The following is a 26,797-nucleotide window of genomic DNA, read 5'->3' as shown; positions in this document are numbered from 1 at the left end:
TCTACTATTCAACTCCTGCCTGGAGGTTGGAGGAACATCCCCCCCACCTCTTGAACACACACGCACGTCTGTCTGTGTGTGTGCGTGCAAGCGGCTAACAAGAGACGAGGTGTGGCTGGGATGGGGCGGTGTCCCGACGCTTTGTCTGCAGCACGGCCCACCAGGAGGGGGGTGGCTACACTCCGGCGTCTGCACCCGGAGCCACACCAGATTGGCGTGGGAGCCAGAAGCCACCACATGCAAACACACACGCACGCCTAAATCGGGAATTAAAAGCCTCAAGTTGAAGACGACGAAGAAGCCGAGTGGATTGCGTTAGCGAGAGGAGATCACAAAGTGGAAGCCAGCGTGCCGGCCGGTTCCGTTGCCGCTGCACAGCAACAAAGAAAGTTGTCAAGTTGGACTCGCTTTGCCTTGGGGGTAGGACGCAGGGAAGAAGAAGAAGAAAAAAAAGAATGTGCTTTTCAAAGTAAAACTTGGAATATGGGACTTTTCCTCCATGACTTGGACCACGGAGACAGCAAGTTGCGTTTCCACGCTCACCTCTGGATCATTTTCATAAGTACGTTGAGGCTCGGATGCTAAGTGGCTATTGCTAATTTGCTTGCCCAAACTGCGGCTGGGTCAAGTATGGGTCTTCTGTTTCCACAATTAGTAGTGCTTGGCTCCTTAGCAGCCGTATTGCCTCCTCACATTTTATGTTTATACTTCTGTTAATCACGCTGTTCTGTTTTGCTGAAGCGAAAATGTCAAAATGACCTGCTGAAAAATGTCCAATCACTAAAGTCATCAGAAGGGAGTTTTGTTGTGATTTTTGTTCATGCTTTTCAAATATTTCTCATTTCTTTTTGCCGGCAGCTCTGGCAGGCAAAGTCACGCCGACCACTTCCGATGCCCTCCTGGGTTCCTCCCCGGCGACGGCCGACCCCTCGCCGCCCGCCATCTACCTGCCGGCCAGCTTCAAGATGTCCAATGTGCAGCTGGCCTTTTTCTTGCGCGAGGCGGCTCGGACGTCAGGAACCGACGGCGGCGGCGGCGGCGGACACCCGCTGCAGCGCTCGGAGAGCTTTGTGGTTTTCCAGACGAAGGAGCTCCCGGCGGTCAACATCAGCTTGGGACCGTTTGCCCGCGACCAGACGCTGTCCAAGGAGTTGCTCCAGCCGACCGGCCCGCTGGACATCCCCGGCCAGCTGACGGTCAACTGGAAGGTGCGGGCTTTCATCGTCCAGTCGCGGGTCTTCTCCAACAACCCCGCCGTGCAGGTGTTCTTCTACATCGCCGGCCGCGATTGGGACGACTTCAAAGCGCAGGACAAGCTGCCGTGCGTCCGCCTGCACGCTTTCCGCGACGTGCGGGAGATCAAGACGTCCTGCCGCATGAAAGGCAATCTGGCGCAGTGTCTGGCGAGGCTGGAGCTGCCGCCGTCCTGGTTCAACGCCAACGTGGCCCCGCTGGGTCGCCGCAAGGGATCCGGCGGGGACGGGCTCCTGGACGGCGTGACGGGCGAGAGCCTGCAGGCCGAGCTGTACTACACGCTGCACGAGGCCACAGCGGACGGCGAATGCGGCGAGGCGGCGGGCCCCCGGGGCGGCCGGGGGGAGCCCCCGTCACAGCACCCCCTCCTCCGCATCGGGAGCATCAGCCTGTATCAGGCTGGCCGGGAGCAGGCGCTGGTGGACAAGCAGCTGGACAAGAACATGTTCCTCAGACTGCCCGAGAAGCCCCTCAAGCCCGGCGAGACGCTCCGAATCTTCTTGTACCTGATGCCCAACTCCACGGTGGAGCAGTTCAGCCTCAAGTAAGTCACACGTGAGAAATCAGAAATCGGCGTGGCCCGAATTCAGCCCCATCTGATCTATAGTAAAAGAAACCCAAGGTCCCACGGCATCGTTTAACAGCACGCACAAGATTGAAACATATTTCATCTCGTAAAAACAACTGTAAATTCAAAGCGTCTGGAAAAAAGTTGCTGCCGACGCTTAACGGAGAATGTCGCCGGCAGCCAATTAAAGAGCCCCGGGGAATAAAAATCCCACAAGACAGCAGAAATGTTCATTATTTTCCGTACACGTTGACGTTTGACTGCATTGAATCAATATTTATAGCAACGTTAAATGCCGGGAAAGCCCATTTAAAAACAAAAAAATCAAAAATAAAAACGATCAAGCTGAAGGTTTACATGATGTACATGATGACTTCGCAACGGGCGAGTCGATTAAAATCCTCCAAATGAACGGCGGCGCCGTCGTGCGTGCGGCTGCGACTAACTCGATGTAAGCTCATCTCAAGCGTTATCATCCGTCGCCATGTTGCTTTGTTTTAGCAGCGAGGAGCCTAATGAGCATGTCATCACTTTTTCCTTCTCCTTTTTCTTCCCCCCCTTCTTCTCAACCACCCTCATAACGCTGAGTCATGCCGAGAGAGAAGATGAGGAGGAGGCCGGGTTAAAGGGGAGCACGGCCCGCTAATGTTAGCGCTTTGGCGCGCTGCCTGCCAGCACATTAGCATGTTAGCGCTAATAATAACATTAGCAGGTTAGCGCTAATAAAACCAACAACAACAAAAAAGTATATTTGCATTTTTCAAAAAGAATCTGTGTAAAATAATTGCGTTTTGTGTCTTATCAGTCGATACACCATCCAAGTTGCCGGCTAGCAAACAATCGCAATTTTTATTCTTTTTTCACTTTCGCGAAAATAAATGTTCCAATTATGGCGCAACTATTTCAGAGAACGGATGGTGGAGTTCCTTCAGTGGCGTGAAGCTCTCTGACTGGAAGCGTTCAAATATTCCACCGCGTCCTAAGTGGGGGATGATGTAACAGCCCGCCAAGGCTTTGTTTGTTATCGTCGCCTAATCTCTTGTTAAAAGTAGCAGATTTGCTGAATAATTATTAAGCCTGGCTGACTCATTAAGCCTCGGCAGGGGGAAAAAAAAACCGCAGTATTGTTTCTCCCCGCGGACACGCTCGGCATTAATGGTGATTTATGCTAACAATAAAAAAAAAGTAAAAAGGAAAATCTAAGGCCCAAATTAATGAAAATCAACAGCAAATCTTGTTCGTTTTGGGGGGTTTTTCGTTAATGGGGGAATGTGCGTCTGTAAACAAAGCGTTCATTGACGTTTTGCCGCGTTGCGGCCTCGATAAGGTGGTAAGGAACGCTAGTGCTGCCCGTGTGCAGGCAATTATTTTTTTTTTTTCCGTCGGCAGTCAGCCACCGATAAGAGCCAAACAGCAGATGTTTTATGTAGAAGTGCACTTTGGATTTGTTTACAAGGCAATGAGATGAAGCAACCTTGTGGCTCTCTCAAAATGGGGACCGCCATCTAATTCGTAATTAGTTTACATTGGAAGCCAAAGTTCTTCCAAGTGCGAGACGGCAACGTGACAAAAAGGAAAATAATAGTCGAGATGGCGGCAAAGCATTATTTTGCAAGCTACCAAAAGTAGTAAAAGGGCCAAACCGGGCCCTGCGCTCATGCTCCATCTGGGTTGTAAGTTCCTGGAGCTCCAGAGGAAGGCCATTAAAGATGCAAGACGGGAAATGTTCAAAGATGCATAAGGATGCGCGAGCTTCCTTCGAATGTTACTCAATAGGGGTCGACAAGCCAGTTAACGCAGCGTGACGTTGGGCCACGGTGGTGCTCCGCAGTCTCCGCTTTGCTGCACTGCTCCATTTTCTCGCTGCCCTTCTTCTCATTTTGGAACTTTTGAGAGCTGGAAATAACGACAGCAAGGCAACTCCTAGTCAAACCTAACGTTTGTCTTTCAGGACGGGACCGTTTTGTTTCAGAAAGTACTTTTCCGTCATGGCTGCCGAAATTGACGGCGGCAGATGGCGGGGGGGGGGGGGGGGGGGAGCGCCAAGTGAGGCCACGTCGTCCGCAATCTGTCACGTCACCCAAAACATATTTTAGTGGTCGCGTGAGCCGCCGCCGCCGCCGCCGTGTGGCTCCACTTGAGCTTTCGGCTGGGCTCCCAAATTCTGTCAGCGCCATCTGTGAGCGGTCTTGATGTGAATCTTTTTTCCTTTTTTGTTTTATGCCTCTCACTGTCACCGCTTTATGAAATGAAGATCGCAATTATTAGCATCCACTGACTCGCCTTCCAGTTGAGCGACTTCATATGGAGACTTAATTAAAGGTGTCAAAGGTGTGCATAAGGAGCTTAAGTCTTCTCACGGGTCATTCCAGGCAAAGTCTTTCCCTGACGTTGCTAAGGTGCCACGTATCGCTTGTACTCGACAAAAGGGCTTACGAGCTTGACTGTTGTTCCTGAAAAGCAATTTTAGAGGCAACCTGACGCCCCCTCGACCCCTCCCCTTTCACGGCCCGATTCGGTACGAAGGCTTCACAGGAGTGGGTGACCCACTTGGTTTCAGCCATCTCTGTGCTATCAATCAGAAGTGCGGTTGTGCTTTAGAAAAACCATCCGAGACCGCAGTAATGTCGGCAGCTTGCGTGACTCGCAGGAGACATCGAGCGCCGCGTTCAGCTGATTTTTATCAGCACTCATCTCCAATAAACGAGGACGAGGTCAGGAGAGCCTCTAAAGAGCTTACGATGCTCATTCCGCCACCGGCGCGCTGGTGCGGGGAATCGATTCATCATGTCTTGAAGACAAAAATTCTCGTTTTCCATCTTCGGGGTACTCCAGAGCCAGAAAATTTGCGTCGTTAAGTTGGCGGGATTGCGCAATCACGGCTTGAATAAATGCCGTTAAAATAGGCGACGAATATTCACGTTGCTCGATAAGGGGATGGTAACTCGATGAATTGAAAGGTAACGATTGCGCCAATCGGATGGGATCGATGAAGCGAGTGGAGGCCTCACGTAAAATAGAAAGCACGCCACCAAAAAGTCGTGCCGATCGATTTCATCTGATAAACGACGCCGCAGCGGAATTATTAGTCAAACTCGTCTTGTTGTGTCTTGTTTTGCACCCACGCTAATTGCCTTACGCCTTCCAGACAGGTCGGAGGGAAAAAGAATCACTTTCATTGCAGGTAAGTGATGCTAAATTTAGAGACTGTGTTTTTAAGTTGCGTGTCGCCAATTAGCATCTTTGTGGAAATTCTTTAATTAATAGCGCGGCGCTCAATCAATGTCTCCGCATGCTCCGCAGCACAGGCTGACAAGCTCCTCGTTTGGTTGTTTTCTTCCTTTCGAGACGCCGCCGCCCTCCTTTGTCGATTTATTGAAGAGAAGACAAAATGGAGGTGGCGGCGGCCATATATCTCAATCATTTCACTTGGTGAGATGGTCACACGACGTTTCTGGGCTGGCTTTTGCGGCGGTCCGTGATTGCAAGGCGGGACTAAAAAAACGAAAACAAAAAACTGGAGATGTCAGCTGACAAGGTGCGACTCAAACAGCGGCGATTTACGGCCGAATGCGCGGCGTGGGCCCGGAAGCTTCCCGTTCCAATCAGATCATTTCTCCCCGTCACCTCGCATGTTATCTCTGATGGCTTTGAGTGTTCAGTTCTATCTTCACTTTTTTTCTTACGTATTCAGATTCTTGTTATTGGTTTAGGGATTTTTTTTGCCTATTGCGCAAGGACACCAATTTATTCTGGAATTTTTCTTTGTTGGGTTTTGCATATTTATAATTTGTTTGGGAAATGTGAATTGCATTGGGTTTCATCTGATTTTTTTTTTTTGGAGACCGCGTTCCCCGGGTGTTCGAAGCGCTTCCACGCGCCGTCCTCATTAGATCATTTCCCGCCGTCAAGTCGCGTGTTTATTTTGGACACCTTCAGATGAGATGTGCCGTATTTTCCATTCCCTCCTTGCTGCCGTCCCACATTTTATTCCTTTTTTTTTTTTTTAACCCCCCTGCTGAGAGACATATGTTGTGATGGACGCGGCAGCGTGAAGGATTGTTGCTGCCCAGTGGGCTCCATCTTCAAGGCGGGCGGCAGTGGTGGTGCAATTGGAGAGGTTTCATCGTGTTTTTTTTTTCCTTTTTAATGATGTCCTCTATGCCTTTTCTTTCTTCTTCTTGGAAGCCCTTTCTTCAAATCCAGTACACACGGATCAAAAGACGCGCAGTTTACTGGCCCCTGAGAAGAGCGTTGCATCGGCCGGAATGAAGTCCCGAGATATGGGAAAATAATTGGAGGTTACTCGATAACTTTAGTGAAACCAAATCGTGGAGTGAGAAAAGCTATTACGTCTTAAGCAAATGAAGACTTTTGTCTTGTTCGTAACGTAACGTCGTAACTGTAACGGTTGCGCAATTGTGCCGCCATCTGCTTTGCGAGCCGCGGCGGTTGTGTAACGTCTCCGCCACCCACACAGTGAGGGCGGGGGTGGTGGGTGGGGGGGCTTCTTTCATCTTTGCTGCTTCTTTGTGAATCTCAAGGGAGAAGTGTACTCCCGAGCGGCGGTATCTGCCCGCCGCCTGCGGAAGCGAAGGCGAGCTTGTTATGTTACACTGATTTCAATTAGGATCATTCCAAGGATATTCCCGCCAAACCTCCCAGCTGGAGTCTGTCACGGACATCAAGTTGACGTCCTCCAAGGTGTCAATTCCAGCAGCATTTGATTTTTTTGGGGTTTTTTTGCTCGCTGGTTTCCAGAAATGTGGGCCCTTTGATCCGACATTAGCATTTGGCAAGTGCTAATGTCGTCGACACATTTCGTTAGCCATCATGGATTCATGCTGACCGTATTTTGACATTTTATCAGGGATGACTATTTGTTTTTTATTTTGTTGAGCGTAGTCCAATATTAGCCATGACCAAAATCCCATCCCACATTGCGTCATTGAACATGCGCAACCTGCCGTCGCCTTGAAAAGCTCCGAGCCTAATTCTATTTGCATCCACCCTTTAATCCCCCGACATCCCGATTGCCGGATCAAAGTGTGCCGTGTGCATTATGGAGACGAATCATTTTTAGGAATAAAATTATCCGTATGCAAAACAGCTCTTTGGGAGAAGAGCCCGTTTACATTTCAGAGGGGCTTTTGGAAGATGCTTCCCGAACGCTATGCTTTTAGGTGCGACGTCGCTAATTCGCGACAGCGACGGACGCGCTCGGTTACCCGGGTGACGCTGCGTCTCGCGGTTGTTTCACTGATCCTAATTCACATTAGCTTATTGAATTTAAACAAAAAGAATACCAACAAAAAATCCGTCCAGGCCAAATTGGGATTTTCCAAATCTCGTGTTACCAAGCAACAAGTGCAAGTTTAGTGAGCTGTCTGAGTGCATTTGTTGATGATATTAGCACCTGAAGGAAATTGCTACACGTTTACATGCAGGGAGCAATTGTTGTTTCTTGTTCAAAGTGCAAATTGAATTGTGAGCAAGAATGTTTGACAGCGGTTAGTTCTCTTAAGCGCTTTTGGGCCTCGGTCGGACCGCGAGAAGAGGAAAATGAACGCGGTAGCAACAGTTGTAGGTCGAGGGCACGAGCGCGGGAGCGTCGATAAATTGTTTAGCCTCGATTGTACAGGACGACTAGTTGGAGTTAGCCTGCATACATAGAGTCAAACAGACTCATTAATTCCTAAAGTGGAACAGCAGGTCTGAAATGGTCCTCTTCAACGTGTGGACATCTGCGCCGTACGCTCTAAAAACAGCCTTAACCTTTTAGCGTGCGGATCCTCAGCGATGCATCATCGCCGTTCACCTTTGCATGTGTTTGCTCTCCAGAGGAAGCCCTCCCATGCGTGAAAACGCCGGCGGCGGCGGCGCGGCTGTCCGTCGCCCCGCCAGAAACACCTTAAGTGGCCAGGTGACCGGCGAATGAGTCATTCATTATTGCGTGAGAGGTAAATGTCGCGGCGGTAGCTGCGGAAGCTCGTAAAAACGTGCGCTGACTTTGACACGGGGTGGCGGGATGTTCTTCCGACTCGTCGCGCTCGTCGCACTCGTGTTTGCGCGACGTCCGGACTGTGGCTGTCGTCGCTGATCTGCACACGCTTTGCGCACACGTACAAAGTCGCTCGCAAAATTGAGTACAGCCATTTCCGTAAATATTTCATTGGATCTTTTCATGGGGCAGCGCTGAACAAATGACACTTTACTACCATGTAAATTGCAAAATTTACCGGCCCTCCAAATAACCCATTAATGTCCAACTCGTTGGCAACAAAAGTGAGTACACCCCGAGATGGCAAATATCCAAAATGGGACTTTGCAGCCATTTTCCCTCTCTGGTGTTATTTCAGTCATGTGAAATGTTGCTCTTGCATTATATCAAAATTCACTGTCATGTCATTTTGTATCTCCTATATCCCCTGCCCCGCCCTCCACCGGAGGGCCGCTAAACAGGTTTGTCGTAATCCACTTAGCTGGCAAAGCGACGTGATAGACGGAATAACCCCGCCGCCAGAGGTGGAATGGAAACGCACTCCATCGCGCTTGATTGCCGTCGCCGGCTACGAGTAAACGTCCTTGAGCGTCGTCTGTGGCCGCTCGCGTCAAATGCACGTCAACCGCCGCAATTGGACTCCAAATTTGAGTTTCGCTAGTTTGGCGTTCTCTTTCCAGCTCGCACGCAACAAACATAGTTGAGCCGCCCACTTTCCGCTTTAAGAGCTACGTGCGTTTTGTATGTTTCCAAATACTACACTTATTTCCCTCGCCCGCAGAGAAAAGTGAAGCGACGATACGTGCTCCTCCGCACGCATTCCACTTTGAATCCATTCGTTTCATTTATTCATGTGCCTGTTTGCACACCGCTCGCATCCATTAGACTGACAATTTTTTTTTGTCGGATGGCTTGTCCTGCAAGTCCCTGAATTGGGGTCACGCTTAAGGTTAGCAAAGGGCTTACCCTGCTACCAAGCTAGCGGCAAGATGCTAAAGTGGCAGTCTTCACTCAATTAAATTCCCACCAAACATATTGACTCAAATACTGCACATCTGTCACAGGAAGTCTTGAACAAATTGTAGTAATTGCAAAGCGGAGTCCCCTGTGTGCCGTGAAAACGACTTAGCTGGCGGCTAGACGCTAACATAGCACTTTCTGTCCTCAACAGATGGACTCGCACAAGTTGACAACCCCCACCCCCCCAGAAAAAAACTAAAATCCCAGCAAAACCATTGGTACCATCAGGTTCTGTGATTCCGGCCGCTTTTTCCGAATCCAACGCATAAACGCGCTCCTTTCCGAACGGGCATTTCTGTGACAGGCGACAAGTAGACGCAGTAAAATCGCCATTAGCAGACGAGCGCCATCTGCCCCGATGCCGCCGACGCTGCGAGTACATCAAGAACCTTTTGGCAGGCTTCGTGCGTGCCGTACATCTGTTGTTCCATTTTCAAGTCTTTTATGAAGATGGCCTCACTTTTCACGGGGGATCGTAGCCAGCATTAATGTTGCACAAGCCAGTTGGTGCGGCCTATAAACAAACAAATCATGTCGCCATCTTTCGTTGGCCATTTCAGCTTGCTGTTTTTTTTTTTTTTTCTCAAAACCATTTGGCTCGCTTAAAATTGTTTTAATTGAATACTGAGCCAGCCGCTAAAAGCTAACTTTGGCTTAGTCCACATTTTCCCTCTCGATGAGCGATATTTGCTTTGCGGCGGTGTCAACGTTTTGCCCTTTTCACATTCTGTATGCAGGCAAATGTGATATTTTATTGATTTTTTTTTTCTCCCCCACAAATGCTCAAGCTGATATATATACTGATATATATAAAAATATATATTTGCTTGAAATTAAATCGTGGTTATTTTTTTTAAAAGGGCAGCGCGATGAAAAAGTCAGAGAAGACGGAGGAGTCGTATTAATCACTGGAATAATAATAACCCCCAAAAAAAAAGTATCTCCCAAAAAAAAAAAATAAGGTTGGTGGTGTATAATTTACGCCAGTGGGTGGTCAGGGAGCACAAACCGACTTGCCTTCTGATTGTTCTGCCTCTCGAGTCGAGAGGCTCAAGAGAAGAAAAAAGGGAGAGAATAAGAGGTATAAAAATAAGAAGAAACATCAGAACAGGGAAGGCAACAACACCAAAAAAAAGTCTTGGCTGGCAAATCGTCAATGTTGTTAGCGGTAAATCCAGAGAATGTGCAAAAACTCGAAAACTAGGAAATGGAAAAGCCGTTTATTTGAAAGTTGGAGCTGGGTGTCATCCACATAACAGCGGAATGTGCTGGCAGGATGTAAAAGATAAGGAGGCGGGACCTAGAACGGAGCCTTGGGGTTCATCCAAAAAAAAAAAAAAAACTGTTTGAGTGTGACTTAGAGAAAGTGGAAAATCTGACAATTTTGTATTTTTTTTTTGCCAAAGATCTTTTTGCTTGAAAAACTATGGAAGCGCCTTTTTGCCTCATAGCTCTTAAAGCAATTCGCATCTAGGTCATTCGCCGTAAACACTTTTCAGACGTCTGTTTTAAAGCTAAGGGCTCACAGTCTTGCACAATTTGCATGTGGTTGCCCACAAGCTGCCCGTGTACTGCTTCTTCTTGTTGCTGCTGATGATGATGTCCTTAATTGACTCAAGAGTAACGGCTGGCTGCCAGAGCCAGATTCATTTGTTACGGTTTGCGAGCGCCATCCTTTCGACGCTCGCATTTCCTTGGAATTGCCGTTGGAGCGATTGTGTTTTGTTGAAAGCCCCCCCGCCCCCTCCCTCGCTTTTTTTGATTTTTTTTTTTTTGTAAACGTTCCCCCAGTAACATTTAACTACAAGCGCGCCACTTTGCAGGCTTAGCCAATTCTCTCGCAGAGTCATTTACAGTAAGCGGAGTTGGCGGCTCATAAAAGGACGCGGGCACTCGGGCAGGGAATCTAGACGGGGAACCATCCATTGGGGTTCTCTGCGGTTTTTCGCTGGCTGCTGGTGGATATTGTGTCATTTTATCTCTTTGCATCTTAGGAATCAGATGCTTTCTGCTAAATATGCTGCAAAGATGTCACGGAAGAAGATAGATTTGCATTTTAATGGCGTTTTGCTTTCGGGATGGACTTGATTTTTCTCAACAGGTTTCAGACACGGTTTGACTCGGATCTTGTGTGGTGGAGCCGCAAATGAAATTGACATTTGTCAACGCTCGCTGGATGCTGGTTATTGACATTTCAAAAGGAGTCGACGCAGTGTCGTAGACTGCTCTTCTGCATGCCGCCCATAAAAGACCAAATCGTAATCTGTTTTTTTTCCATGGAGCAAAATAAAAAATGAAAATGGGCCTTGCAATTATTTGAGCTCTAGTTCAAGGCCTTTCTCTGTGTGATCATTAACTTGACATGGCGGGTAGCTGTGACGCATCCCTTTGTGATTTGTCATATTTACTTTTAATATGTGTGCGCACGCACAGCATGACTTCTTACGCTCCGCGTTGTGAGCGTCCTCGGAGAGAGCTAGTTTTACACGGGGCGCTCTAATTTGAAAGAGAAGATCCAACTAAACTAAACCCTGACGATGAATCGGTCCGATCCTAAAAACAACCAGGACTGTTGTTACCCCAATGTGCACGTTTGCGTGTGCCATATTCTCTCATCTGTCTTTGCAGCTCCAGTTTCCATGGCGGCGTAACGGCCGCTGCCACGGCACGCTCGAACGAGCGCTCCATAAGTAACGCCGAGCGTGAGTCAGTGCGCCAAGCGCTGACCACTCAACCCGGCCAACATGATTCGAGTCAAGGTTGCAGTGAGGCTGCTTGTTGTTTTCTATCCTCAGTCTCACTCACCCCCAACCCCGTCTTACTTTCCCTTTCTGCACGTCTGAGCCCGAGTGGCTTCATCAAATAAATTGGACGTGGACCACTTCTCTGATTGTGGCTCGCCACTCGGAATAATAATTGCCGTCCGAGGGCGATCTACGGGACGCTCGGCTCAGGGGAAGGTGTTGCTAATCGTCATATCATGCAAATAAAGTCTCCGTGATGTAAGCGGATGACCGCGACAAATGTGTGGTAATCCCATCCTAGCGCTCTAGTTAATCGGCGCGAGTTGGGCTAAATGCTAGGCTAACTATAGCCAAATCCATGGATTAGGTCTCATTTGGTTTACTTCAAGAAGCCAGGTGGCAATACATCTGCTAAGTAAGGAGAGGACTCATCATCAATAGATTGCATTTTGTTCTCAGAAATATGAAAAGAAAATGATATTTAGGGTATACTTGCGGATACTAATACATATACACTACATATATAGACTGTTTTATTTTTAGAGAAAAAAAGATTCTCTGGATTTTGACCAGGCCGCCGAAAACCAAAGGGGACTTTTGTAAGCGCTCGTGTCCCTGATGGACGGCGACGCGAAAGTAAACAAACAAGATGTCAGCACTTAAATGGCCAAGAAGCACTTTTTGCGTTAGCGCAACTTGGAAAAACAACGTCTAAAATTGGAGACTAAAGTCGTCCCATCCCAAGGAAGAAGCTCCATCCATTAGTTCCCTTCACGGGACACTTTGCGCCACCGCCGACACGACAAATTTCATCTCGGCAGGATATGTATAATTCAAACTAAGTGCACGTTCTTATTTGTCTGCCAGCTTTTGGGTGCGTGTCGTTTGTTTTACTTTTGAAAAAGGGCCGCTCGGGAACCAGCGCTTTGACAAATAATCGCCAATTGCGTTACTGCGCTGCAGCTCGTTATACACGACGTCGGTCCAAATGAACTCGACGAGTTCTAATGGAAAGCAAAAGGCACAGATTTCATCCATTTTGTTATCTCTCAGTTCAGCCAATAATATTCAAAGAGCTTTTCCAGTGTTTTGTTTGGGTTCCGGGCCGCTGTTTTGATGACGCCGAGTGTCGCGACATGCAGGTGAACGCTTCCTCCTCCTCCTCATCATCATCATCGACCTCGTGAAAAAGCGTCGCGGCTCATCGAAAGCGACCTTTACTAACGACTAGGCGTAATTACTCCCTCCCGGTAGTCCAGAAGAGGCGGCGGCTATTTTTAACCGCAATGTCTACAAACGCCGCCCTCCGAGTTAATTGGGCAACAATGCCGGAAACATTTCGTCTTTATCCCACAGCTTCGGGGCTTGCCGCCTCCTCGCTCGCGTCCCCTCCGCACAGCATGAACTTCTTCTTCCCCTCTGGGAAAATGCTTGTGCCTCACTTACAAATAAGAAACAAAAAATAGTTCAAGTGCCTGTGATAGTCAATTTGCCACCGTCGTGGGATCCGAACCGCAACAGGCGGGATGCCGACTGGGATTTTGACTGAGAGGAATCCCCCAAACTACCGTAATTTTCGGACTATAAGTCGCTCCGGAGTATAAGTCGCACCAGCCATAAAATGCCCAAAAAAGAGAAAAAAAAACATATATATGTATATAAGTCGCTCCTGAGTATAAGTCGCCCCCCCCCCCCCCCACCCAAACTATGAAAAAAACGCGACTAATAGTCCGAAAATTACGGTACAAATACTTCACACACTACGCCCGCAACGTTGCGAAGCGACCGCTCGTCCGAGTTGACCGTCAAATGCGACCGCTATTTGGAGAAATGCACGCAACACGTCTCAACTGCTCATCGCAGGCAAGCCGCGTCGGCGAGACGAGACGCCCGCGAGGCCGTTGGAGATGACTTCATGGTCTAGCGGCTCGCGTTTCTCCCTTCCAGCGAGACGCTATCGGGAAAAAGGATCCTCGGCTGTCGTGGCGCTGGATCTTTTACGTTTTGAATGATCGCCACAGTCTGGTCTGGCTGTTCCCGCAACACAGTTCCCGAGCTGCCCCCATCCCCTCCCAACAACTGGCGAACGAGCCGACATTTCCCACGCGTCCGCATCACAGCTGCTTAATGTTCGACATCAGTCGGAAGCCTTTCTCGTTAATCAGCGTTAACGCTCTTCGACGGGGAGTCGGGTTCTGTGCGGCGCTCCCGCGGGTGCCCCCGTTTCGCTCTCATTTAGCGAAACCAACGCCGACCGGCTCGTCAGAAAGATGCCATCTGATTAAAAAAACGGCATTACGAATCCAATATGTAAGGTGATGAATATGCTGCGGGATTTGCAAGTTACAAAAGGTCACGGATGATAAATGGGGGTCGTTCTTCGTCCAGGGGCGCGTGTCGCTGCAATGAAGAGTAATTAATATTTGCGTTGAGTAATCAAGACGCAACTGTGTGGCCTTGTTTAGCTTCTCTTCCTTCACTTGTGTTTTTTTTTTTGCAAACTGACATCAAACGCGAGATGATTTGTAAACCTTTTCATATTTCCGTTTCATCTAATTGGCGCGCGTCGTCTCTAATGAGAGGTGCAACGACAAGAAACAATGTTCTAATCGCTGCAACCCGTGACGGTTTCGTCTTTTAAATCGGTCAAAAAACACATTCTTTGTCTGGAATAACTGCGGCTTATTGCGGAGTGACGGTCTCCGATGGAGCGCATTTGCATTATACTGCCCCCAGGTGGCCGAGGCGCCCGCACACACACGGATTTGACGTTGGCAAACTATCAACTTGTTTGTGTGGCGAATCCGTGGAAGCTGACACTTTGTGTATTTCTTTTTCCCACCATATTATCGAAGTCGTATTTGGTAAAGTGTTCGCCCCGCACTTCCTCCATTTAATTGCGCGCGATCGCATCGGCGACACACTCTGACCCGAGAGCGGTCGCAACCTTTTTTCCCTCTCGTTTATCTCTTCCGCTGCCGTCCTCATTCATCTCATTTATTGATTCATCTGCCGAATTGCTTCGTCCGTGACGGCGAGCCGCGGAGGCGGGCGGCCGCGTGTAGCAGGGGCGCCGACCTCTGACCCCGCACATAAATCATTTCCTGTAATAAAACTGACTGGTCTCCTTTTTCCCCTCCCTATCCCGGCAGGGTGAAAGCTAAGAAAGGGGTGAACCTGAACCAGACCAAGTCCAAGAACGCCCAATGGAAGGTGGACTGGGAGGTTCTGTCCGGTGCCAAGCATTCCATCACCACCATTAACGTGAACAAGAACAAAGGGGTCAAGCAAGGGTGAGTCCACGTCGTCGGTACTTTTCTTTGTTCTCATTCTCATTCGGTGGTTGAGTCGAGCGACTGACAACCTGCCGTGAGCGCTTGTCGGAAAGCGATAATGATGTCGGCGCCTTTTGTGCAAAATCTCACCTCATCCATTATTGAGACCAGCGGGCGAGAAGGTGCCGCGACATCGGCGCTGCGAGCGCGCCTCTTCGTGTTATTATTTGTTGCGCAACCTCACCGCGCCGACGTGCATGTTCTCGTCAACAATTCATGTTCTACAGCAAATCTTATTCTCAAGTGGAACGAAAGGGGTTGCGATTGTGATCAGGGAGTGAATTGGTTCTATTAAAAGAATGTCAAAGGCAAGATATGTCATTGTCTCAAAATACTTTCTCAGCGTCCGATGCTAGCGATAGCAATTTACCGGTTAGCGTTACTGTTAATAATACTTGAATGCGTCACTTAGCACGTACCAACAAATGCTTTTTCTTTCTTTTTTTTTACGTTATCTTCATATCCTTTGTAGTCACTCCCTAGTTCCTCCCTTTCATGCTCGGGTAGACTTTACAAGTGAAGCTCGAGGTGTTATGGTGGAGTACGCGGATACGTTAATTGACATCATCCCCCCCCCCCCTGGAAAAAAGCAAAAATCCCCAGGCAATTATTTCCCAGAGTGCCCTCTTAAATTCCAGTAATGCATTGGGAGTATCGCAAAAACGAGTTCGATATGCTTTGGCCGTTTGTCCCCCGCAAAGATGACGAAGAGGTCGCGGGCCGGCGTTACATCACTTTATTATTCTATTTTTTGCCCGACGCTTTCTCTTCATCACATCACAGCCGCGCTTCATTTATCTTCCGTGACCCTTTGCTTTTTTTCTTTTTTCTGTGGTAGCAGTTCCTCACGGTTGACGCGTGTGGGCCGATACATTATTGATCGTGGTCAATGGCTGTTCAATATTAATAATGGCGGGATGACAGCCAACAAGGTCGTCACTTTTTGGGGAGGCGCTGAATTATTCAGTGTTTTTTCTTTTTTTTTTTCCTTGGATTGGAAAAAAACGTTTGGGATGTTTTCAAAATCGCCGTGGTCGGCTGCGAAAGTTTTTTCAAACTTGGTGTCACTCCCAAAAAAAAAAAAAAAATGGCGTCAGAAGCAGATTCAATCGTTGCTGTCGTAAAGACTCGCTGATGATAAACCGGTGTCAGAAGTGAGATGATTGGCTCGTAGTTGTTATAGTGTGCTTCTTCACAATCGTGACGTTAATTAGCCACACCACGAGTAAATCTTTCGCCCAAAAGGTCACCCAGTAATCGAGAAGACTTTATCATCGTGATTGCGGAAAAAACAGCTGCAGTGACACGTTTACGGGCAAGGGCGGGGGGGGTGTCAATCTTCGAGATCCCATCATCGGCGTCAAAATGTCAAGTGTGGTGTCATTACATTAGAGCGAGGCAGAAAAACAACTTTTGCGTTTGAGTTCGGACTCAGCCATGGCGTGGCCCCGTGGGTCTTATTGCGTCTTCAACGTGATGCTTGACGTTTTCATTTGAAAACCATCACGCTGAACGACTGGCCGTGACCGACTCCGCTTAAACGACCAGCTCGGCTGTTATTTGACTTTTTTTTTTTTTTTATATCCGTCCATGGACAAAAGTCAATTTGAAATCGCTTTGTGGCGTATACCGTCCAAGGGCGATGGGGGAAAAAAAAAAAAAAAAGCAATCGATCGGTGCGGAGAAAATGGGCGAACCTTGGCAATTATTTGCAAGTGAGAGGCCTCGACTTAAATTTGCAATCTCCACGAGCCCCCAGATTAAGGCGCGCTGATTGTTTATTGACAAGAGCTGTTTTCATCGGTGCGCAGGGGCGTTGGGGGGGCTCTGATTAATTCCCGGACGTTTGATACGCCAGACAAAATCAGCCGGCGTGGCCTTAAAGAAAAAAAAAAACGCCAGTCTCCATTAGAGCTACAAACATTGCAGTGTCTTTTTAGTTTGAGCAAAGGTGACATTTTGTGTCATTCCACAACTAATACATTAACAGTGCTTAAATACTTGACGTGGAAATAAATGTAATTCAATAAGTACGTTCAAATGTGTTTGACATATAAGGAATTGGCGTCAATTGAACTTTTTTATTTCAGGGAGGTGGCGGACAACGCCGAGGTGATGCAGCTCGACTTCGAGATGGAGAACTTCACCAGCCTGTCGGTGACGCGACGTATCAACTGGAACATTGACTACAAGGATCAGAGCCCCCCGTCCGAGTCTGAGAAGGTGGTCACCGAGCTCACCGTGGTTCAGCGGGACATCCAGGCCATACTGCCCCTGGCCATGGTCAGTTCAACACGCTAGCCCCACAAACAGCCTAGCGAGGTTTGGTTAGCATAGCATTACTTGGCAAAACAACGCTTGCAAGTCACGTTGCCGCATTCTCCGCTTGGAGTTGCGCATCTGCTGCAAACATACGGCCCTCTTCGCGCGTCCGTCAGTCAGCGGACCCCTTGACATTTGGAGCATTAGCATGCGTCTTGTGCGTACTACATTTTACGCTCCACGCCGCCGTGACTTTTACTCGAGCTGTTGTTTTCCTCTGCTGCGTGCGCGCCTGTTCCTGCCGCGCTGCTTTTGTTGTATTGCTGCCTCATTAGCTGCAAGTAGGCAAGCTGGTTGGTGCTTAGGTAGATTGGGATTTAGCTAGCTAACTTGAGCTAGCTATTTAGGTTGGCAAGGAACTAATGTAGGAAGTTTGAGGTAATGTTTCATCCCTCCATCAATCTTAATAGTCTCTTTTTTTTTTACCCCCTTTCTCACCATTCTGATCCATTTTTCCATAATAGTCTCCCTGTTTGTTGTTGTTGTTGCTGTGCACGTCCATATTTAAGTCACTTTCTGCCCTTACTGTGCATAAATCAACTTTTATGATATTGTTAAACCGGAGTTGCAAAGCGCGAGATGGCGGCTGTCATCTTTTTATCATCATGTCTGCGTTTACCTCGTTTTGCATTTTTTTTTCTCGCTAATGAGTTCTCACGGAGATGTCACCTCTTTTCACCCCCCCCCCCCCTCCCTCCTCCCAAACTTGCCAATTACATAACAAGCGCACCTACTTCAAGGAATGTTGTGGAAGCGCGACACCACAGCAGAGAGGCCCGGGCCAGCTTATCGACTGGTCGCACGCGGGAGAGCGCTGCGGCGTGACCTTATGCATCGATCGGTCACCGCGCGCCTGCTTGATTAACATAAGAGCGTGTTGACAAAGCGTTTGTTTATTACTTTGCTTCCTGCTTTGTTTGGTCGCAGGGACGACTCGGAGTCTTAATGGACTCCACTTGCTGGCTCCTCAATGACTTCGCCGTCCCCGTGTTACTAACACGCACTAACTCTCTATTTGTACTACCTGACTATCTGCCTTTACTATTTTAAAAACATTTACTTATTATTTATGATGAAAATATAGGAAGCCTGACAATGTTTTTATAAACAACCCCGTCCGCTTTTCCCCCCAGGACACGGAGATCATCAACACAGCCGTCCTGACCGGCCGCACCGTGGCCGTCCCCGTCAAGATGGTGTCCATCGAGATGAACGGCGCCGTCACCGACGTCTCCGCCTTCGTGCAGTGCAAGTCGGCCAACGAAGACATCGTCAAGGTAGCGTCAATCCGTCCTCCCTCATTAGCGTTGCGCCAATTCATTTTAGAATATTTACAAGACTCCAGACATTGGCGGGTTGACATGTTATCAAGTTGAGTTGCATTTTTCAAATACGGACCCCCAAGCCTGCGCTACCGGACCCCGGCGGGTCCGGGAACCCCAGGTTGAGAGCCGTAGCCGTAAAACCTGTCTCCCGTCCGGCCGGGGAAGTCAATTTGGTTGAGTTAATCGGGTTAGGCGGCGTCTGCGGCGCACGAGCGTAAAACCCCCCCAGGCGTGGACCCCTCTCAGCATGTCCTCCTGATTTGATTCCTCAAATAAAATCAATAGTTCATAAAAGGCGGCGGATACATCAATGCGGCAACAGCAGTAAAAAGCGCCCCGATGTGCTCATCCGCCGCCCCGTCTCGTGTACTCCGGCCCTCACGTTGTTAACTTTAGTGCCGTGACTGCAGGCGAAACGGGGAGGGGGGGGGGAGTAAATAAAAGCGTTTCCGCAGGATGCCGAGAATTGCGACACCGCCGTGTTCTCGTAGCGCTTTCGGCAAATCGATTTTCGAGGAGTCTCGTGATTCGGTCGGGACTAGTTTGACATCAGACTCTCGATCGATCGGTAATCAAGTACATACGTTTTTTAAAAATGCAGTCAAAACAATTCAAAATCAATAAGTAGTCATTGGAGGGGGAAAAAATAATCAGAAAATAGTCACTCCGAAATGCTTTAAATGATTAAATCACCTAATGAAGCCCTTGGCATTATATTTGCCCATTGATGTGAAATTTGGTGTCATAATAGGCCCCACAAAAAAAAAAGTCTGAATGAGCCATGTTGAAAATTCAACTGAAACGCATCTGGGTCATTATTATGGGCCTTTCTAACTTTGAAGCCATGTCTTGAGCTCCACTGAAATCATCATAAATAGCCCCCACCTACCCCCCCCCCCCTTTCTAATGCTAAATTATTAATTGAAATGGATCTGGAGGGGCTTTGGGGCTGCCGTCTTGGATTCATCTAGTGGTTGGGAGGTAATCAGAGGATCTAATCTTCCGCAAATGGAGTTCCGGCCGGCCGGCTTGGACTTCTCTGAGGTGCAGGGGATACATCATAACCGGGGAGGGGTAGGAGGGGGGCAGTGTTGCGGGGCGATATAACCCGCCCGCCCGTCCTCCGTGTAGACGCGCCGGCAAATCTCACCTCTCATCGGGTTAATGCAATTTTGCAGGGAGTTGACCTTCGGCGGGCAGCCGTTTCGCCTTAGTGCGCCGTCTGCTGATGAGTATCTGAACCACGACAAGAAAGATGCGACGTAATTCACGGCAAGCATCGCGGCGAGCCTGATGAACGAGTCGCCGGCGCTCCCGCGGCCATTTTCCGCCGATAAATTCGGCCCGCTAATTGCGAGTCGAAAGCTGTTCGCGACTGCAGCGGGTGTTCCGTTCGCCGGGGTGGCTTTCCGTCCCCTTCGCGCCCACCCCTTCGCCACCCACCGCGGTGCCGCTAATGCGCTGTGGCATTCGCCGCGGTGCCAGCAGATTGCTCGGGCGGGGGACGCGTCACATTGTGTCGTATTTAACGCCGGATGAAAAAGTGCCGGGTTAATAAGGGCGACGCCACCCAAGGGCCTTTTTCACACGCATCTCTTTCATTACGTTAACAGCTGGAGAAAGAAGCGTGAGTCCTTCAAAGCGGCGTCACTTTATTGCCGTCAAATCTACACGGCAAGATCAGCCTTCGGGCTTGCCTTCATGAGACTTTTTGCTGGCTCTACTTGGCAACGGGCTTCGGGGACTGACCCTAAGATGGCCGCTTCCAGCTAAAATGGCCGACGGTTTGCGAGATAGCTTTTCGGTGGGTCTGCTCCGGATAAACGTCCAACTGGCTTCAGGAGCCGATTTCTTTTCTATCTTATAAAATAGACAAGGAGATTCTATCACAACCTCAACAAATGACGTAGCCCTCTGGTACTTTCACACCTTTTGGGACAAACTGGAACGCTAACGGACGCTCTCTTTGGTGACTGAATGGGAACAAAGCCCCCGGGGCAGTTTCCCGACATTTTCTTCTTTTTTTTTGTGGCCATCAGATCATCATCAGCCTCATTAATCCAAGTAACAACTGGCTAATATACGTGCAAGTGTGGTGGAGTGTGGGTGTGGGGGCGGGGAGGTCTTTTAGGCTAGCGCCGCTAAATTAGCTTGCATCCGTTTAATACGCATCCATCACGGCGGCGAAAGCTCCTTAGCGGCGACACGCTGCCTGCTAATGCTGAGCCATGTGTCAGCTTTCATTTCATTTAACACGCCGTTGCCAGGGAAGGGAAAGGGGAAAAAAAAATAGTCTGGGTGAAAAAAAATGGAAGCTAACCCTCACCACCTCGCGCCTGGCAATTAATCAGAGGATGTCGAAATATGAGGAGAGAGGATGGCGCTGCCTCGTAGCCACATATCACTCGCTTTTGTGACACGGCCATGCAAATGGAAGGAGATTACGTGCGTGTGTGCGTGATCCACTTGAGCGATAGCAAGTAATTAAGGCGCCGCAGCATCTGCCCGACGCAAAAGGCCGTCCTGAGCGAACCTTTGCGTTCCCCTTCGACAATGGAGAACCATCGTCACCCGGATGTTTTCGTTTTTCTCTCTGAAATTTGGCCCTCAAAGCGCTTTGAGATGTTTCTTTTGTTCAACTCCCTTTTGTTAGCATAATAGCTTCTTTTTTTTGAAGTAATTGCTCTGTTATGGTGTTTTATACAATTTCAGGTCAAAATAGGAATGGTATATTTCTTTTGTCTGAGGGTGACTTCAAGCAGTTTGTTTGTTTTTTTGCGCGTGTGTGTGCGGCGCGACGGGATGCCACCTTGCCTTATCTCTGCCGCCTTCACGTGGCGTCAGTGAGTCACGGCGCCCGAGGGGACCGGTGGGGGACGAGGGCCTTTTGGCGTGCCGTGCCTTGGCCTTATCTTCTATTGACATTATTCGCAGTAATCCAACAGGAACAAAGGATGGAAGAAGCCACGGCTATTTTTAGCATCACACTGACCAGGATGTTTTTTTACATAGCATATAAGAGTGGCGAGCCGACTCGCCGTTTATTGTTTTAGCAACTCTCTGTCCTTTGCGCAAAATAATCAACATCAGATCGTCCATCCCGGAGATTCCCGGCCGCCGCGCCGCATTCGATCGATGACCCCGAAACGACTGTAACCGCTGATAGTTATTGAACTGTCAAGTGCATGAAATTAGCGGCGGCTCGCTTAGCCAAGCAAGAACACTCAATATCGCGCGGCTCACTCGCTTGTGGCATTAATGGATCGTGAAAAATGATGGACGATGTCAGCGAGACCCCTCCGAGGCAACGCGACACCTGTTCTCGTCTCATCTGCATATCGCGCATCTTCCTTTTGATGGAGAACTTGGCGTGAAACAGCTTGAAGCCTTTTTTTTTGTTCACGGTAGTTGACTTTTCGGAGTGTTGGCTCATTTTCGCCCCTTGTCCTATATTCCAAGACTCAACCTTGGAAGAGCAAATAAATCGGCGACCTATAGCGTCGCCTTCCCTTGACCTTTGGCCGCGCTGTGTTGCAGGTCTCCATGAATTGCGACTACGTGTTTGTCAACGGCAAGGAGACGCGAGGCTCCATGAACGCCAGGGTCATCTTCAGCTACGAGCACCTGAGCGCGCCGTTGGAGCTCACCATTTGGGTGCCCAAGCTGCCTCTGCGGGTGGAACTGTCCGACAGCAACCTGAGCTTCATCAAGGGATGGCGGGTCCCCATTCTGCCCGACCGCAGGTGAGCCGCCATCCGCGCCGCTATCGTCGAGCAAAATCGCTGAGATTGAAAACAAGGATTTAAACAGAACAATCTCATTGTCAACAAAGACATACATTTCCTTACTTACATTTTGTAGTTTAGCACCAACTACTGGCAAGGGGGACTGTTTTCCTTTTTTGGGGGGTATCGGCAGCCTTTGCGAGTATCCGATACCTTAAAAAAAGCAACTAACGTTCTTGGCATCGATACTCGCCTGTTCCAAACAAATCATATCTCGCCTTGCCGTGTTAGCGATAAATTAGCTTTGCTTAGTTACGTTAGTGTTCCCGCGCCAAAATGAAAAGTGACGCTGGTGGTTTTGGGTCACCACGTGAACATGGGCAGCCGTCTTCCAAGAACCTTTCAAGGGCTTTTAGACTTCTTCTCCGCTGCACTCATTATCCAGTGAGCATTGAGCCTGTTTGTCAAAAATACTCAAAAGTGAAAAGCATGAGTCTGGTACTTGTTTTGTTCCAATTAGACTTAACACGGCACCGAGCCGCGGGCTCACCAAACGAGGCTCTCAGGTACAATTTGATCTGCTTTGTCACGTTGACGTCGGCGCCCTCCCCACGCATTTAGGCCAAGACGGAGACTTCATTAGCGCCGCGAAGATGTGTACCGAGGCTTCGTAGAATAAACAAGTTCTTTCCGCACTTGGGCGAAGGGGGATGATGAGGGCTTTGCTTAAAAACAATCGCAGCGCTGGAGGATTGTGGGTTTTCTCTCCGTGGCGACATCATTTAGCGCTGTTACAATTTGGGATTGTTTTTTCATTTCAAACAGCAATTTAAGATAAGGTAATTAGCCGCCTACCTTCTGATTGTGATCTTGCGAAGTGTCGTTCAAAGCGCCACCGGTTCCGCTGTCATTTGAACAACAACACGGCGAGGTCAAGAAAACGTCAAACAGCAACGACAAAATCACCTGGAGGGAAACGGTGGCCCGCGGGAGATTAAGGGCGTCCCCCTGATGACAAACAGGCCGCCGAGTTGGGCGACTCGTGTGCGGCACTTGGTCGAGGCTATTTAACGGCCAGACGGCGTTCGGCTGCCGAGTTCATCACCATCCAGCCAAAGCGTAAATGCAAACGGCGCCTCGAGGGCGACGCAGGGACGGCCGGCGCCGCTTCAAATGACCCTGAGTGGCTGCAAAATATATTGCATAAGCGCTGTGGTCCCTCGCTCGCTCCCTCCCTCGCTCACTGGCTCCCACAGGGACAACAACGTGGTCTCCTGGGCCGCAGTGTCTCTTTGTTCCAGTCGGCGGCCGCCTTAATCGGATGAGACGGTATTCATCTGGCCCGGGCAGCAACAAAATCAACCTTTTTCAAGTTCAAGCGGAACCGGAGAGCGGCAGACGCAGCAGCGTTTTAAGCGAATGACTGCACGTGAGGCGGCAGTCTGGGAAACGCGCTCACCTGGCGAGACGTGTCCGACGGGCTCCGCATGCTAAACGAATCCCGGACGACAGACGGGCCAGCGGGTCGTCGTAGTAATAGAAATCAAATCGAGTAAAAATCAACAAGTCACTATCATAGACATCGAGAATGATCATTAAGAATGAATACGATAAGAAAGTCACTGATGACATCATCAATGTAAGTCATTTGTAGAAATCACTCATCCAACTTGAGAGTTCAGCGTCAGCGTTGACGTCATGCTGCTCCAAATGAGCCACTGGGTGAATTTGCAGCGACTTCAAAGTGGGCAGCCGCCGCCAAATGCTGAGCCGCTCGCCATCTGTTCTTAAGGGCCTGCGCCGCGTTCACAATTTGTCATCGCAACGCTGATGAGACGCTCGGCACTCTTCCACCGTCGCATTATCCCGTCTTGATGTCTGAGGGGGGGGGGGAGCTAAAGGATAAGCAGCTGCTTTTTGGACGCAAAGTGAGCTTCCGCGTGCCAGGTGCTTTCCCGGCTGAGGTCAATCTGCTCCATGCGATCACATGAGTCGTTGCCCGTTTCATAGCCAAACTCTTGCTTTTAATTAATTCCATCAGCACGTCGCAGTCTTGCCAACCCTAAACCGACGAGGCCCTCGTGATTTTTGTCCAGGAGCACCAGGGACAGCGACGTGGACGAGGACGAGGACGATCGTCGGGTGAGCCGAGGCTGCACGCTGCAGTACCAGCGGGCGCTGGTCAAGGTCCTGACGCAGTTCCACACCACGTCCAGCGAGGGCACCGACCAGGTCATCACCATGCTGGGGCCCGACTGGCAACTGGACGTCACCGACCTGGTCCAGGACTCGCTTAAGGTGGCCGACCCCCGCGTGGCCGAGCTGGTGGACAGGACCATCCTCGTGGGCCTGGAGCTGGGATCCACCGTCTTGAAGGTTACTCTCCTCGGATCAAACGAAGAATGGTTGAGTTTGTACACAGGTTTTTTGGCTTAGTTATCTCGTAACCCGTCGGTCGTCTCCCCCAGGTGGACTCCCCTCTGGCGGTGGACGCGGCGCTGGGCCAGGCCAGCTTCTCCGTCACGGACGACAAAGTCTCCATCAGCCAGCTGCGCGTCCACGCCGTTTCAGGCCTGAGCCTGGCGCTGCGGCCCAGCCCCGGCAACAGCCACACCCTGGTCGCTAAGGCCACCGGCCTCCAGACGCTCGGCGCCCCCAAGCAGGTTCGAATGGATTCACTCTCTTCACTATCCAGTCAATTTGCAACACACAATGAATTGAATAACAGTGAGATTTGACAAATTGAAGTCGTTGGCGGCCGTCCATCACCTCGGGCGGCGTGTGTGCGGCGGCCATTAAATTGCCATTCTTGTGCTTTCCGCTTCCCGGCCACCTTGAAATGTAATTATTGTAATGTATTGTTCCAAGTGCTCTCCGAGGCCGCTCGGGGGAGCGGGCGATAAAAGTCAGTCGGGGGCGAGGGAGGGGTCCTCTCAAAGGATTCCTATTTCTAGCCTTTTGATTTGTGGGGAAACTATCCCGACGTCCTCCATCATCACGCTTGAAGTGACGCAAGAGACGCCAAGGCCCCCCTCGCAAGTTGGAGAGGTCGCTCATCATACCACTGAGACAGACGATTGCGCAACTTTTCGACACAGTCGTGTCTTTAGCCTTTTGCGGTCCCGGTTCACCTTCTCGTGCATCTCATAACAATCTATCCGTCGCGTCATGTCAGCGAGGCTCGGTCACCGTGGCAACAGACGTGGGCGGCCCCATCTTGTGAGATGAAAACGTGTTCTGAGTTTGAAACGTCTCATCCCGGAGTAAAGGGGCAGGCGCAAAGCTCGCAATGACACGAGGAAGCACAGTCGAGTCACGTGCGTCCGGGAGCTGCCGGGGTAACACGTAGGCCAGTATTGGATGGATTTGAACTTTTTATTCAGTTCTTTATATATTGCAGGAGGCCAGCTTGTCCGTGTGGATGCTCTTCAGCGACAACACGGCCGCCTCGCTGACCTACTTTGATCCCAAGGACTACAACTTCAACGCCTCCACGCTGGACGACAAGGTGGTGTCGGTGTCGCAGGAGCCGCAGCAACGTTGGCCCGTGGTGGTGGCGGAGGGCGAGGGCGCCGGCGAGCTGGTGCGCGTGGAGATGACCATCGGCGAGGCCTGCCAGAAAACCAAGCGCAAGAGCGTGGTCGCCTCGGCCGCCGTCTACGTCAGAGTCCGCTTCGGGCCCGAGGAGGACGACTCGGACGAGGAGGCCGAGGGCGAGGCCGAGTCGCCGCCCGGCACCGGCCGCCCGCCGGCCCGTCCCGACTCGGGCGGGAGGATCTACGAGACGTCCGACGAGCAGCCGGCCAGCGTTCCCATCGACTACACCAACTTGCCCACCACGGGCCTCCGGGAGCAGCCCACGGAAACGGACGAGGAGGAGGAGGAAGAGGAAGAGGAGGACGAGGACGACTTTGTGCACTCGCCCCGCAACATGACGGACCTGGAGATCGGCATGTACGCCCTCCTAGGGGTCTTCTGCCTGGCCATCCTGGTCTTTCTCATCAACTGCATCGTCTTTGTGCTCAAGTACCGGCACAAGCGCATCCCGCCCGAGGGCCAGGTCAACATGGACCACTCGCACCACTGGGTCTTCCTGGGCAACGGCCAGCCGCTGCGGGCCCAGTGCGACCTGTCCCCCCAACGGGCCGACAGCCCCCCCAACCCGCTGGAGGGCGTCCAGACCTGCTGCCACGGGGACCACCACAGCAGCGGCAGCTCGCAAACCAGCGTGCAGAGCCAGGTGCACGGCCGCGGCGACGGCAGCTCGGGCGGCTCGGCCAAGGAGAGCGGCGAGGAGGCCAGTTCGCCCACCTCCAAGCGCAAGCGGGTCAAGTTCACCACCTTCACCACGCTGCCCAGCGAGGACCTGCCCTATAATTCCGTCCCCGTCGCCGACGAGGAGGACATCCAGTGGGTGTGTCAGGACATGGGCTTCCAAGACCCCGAGGAACTGCACGACTACATGCGCAGAATAAAAGAAATCGCCTGAGGGAATCAGTCGAG

The 26,797-nt window shown here is 50.2% G+C and overlaps 1 protein-coding gene across 1 annotated transcript; it reads left to right on the top strand.

The window, feature by feature from the left end:
* The first annotated feature begins 55 nt into the window (after nt 1-55).
* On the top strand, nt 56-26,797 carry tmem132e (transmembrane protein 132E). Its single transcript, XM_061300167.1, has 9 exons — nt 56-562; nt 859-1,798; nt 14,740-14,880; nt 17,013-17,205; nt 18,378-18,521; nt 22,107-22,312; nt 24,391-24,670; nt 24,763-24,957; nt 25,695-26,797. The coding sequence occupies exons 1-9, from the start codon at nt 484-486 to the stop codon at nt 26,781-26,783; spliced, it is 3,267 nt and encodes a 1,088-aa protein (XP_061156151.1). The 5' UTR covers nt 56-483; the 3' UTR covers nt 26,784-26,797.

Source organism: Syngnathus typhle, linkage group LG15 (genome assembly GCF_033458585.1).
Source record: "Syngnathus typhle isolate RoL2023-S1 ecotype Sweden linkage group LG15, RoL_Styp_1.0, whole genome shotgun sequence".
Lineage (NCBI taxonomy): Eukaryota > Metazoa > Chordata > Actinopteri > Syngnathiformes > Syngnathidae > Syngnathus > Syngnathus typhle.
This window is presented reverse-complemented; position numbering and strand designations above follow the sequence as displayed.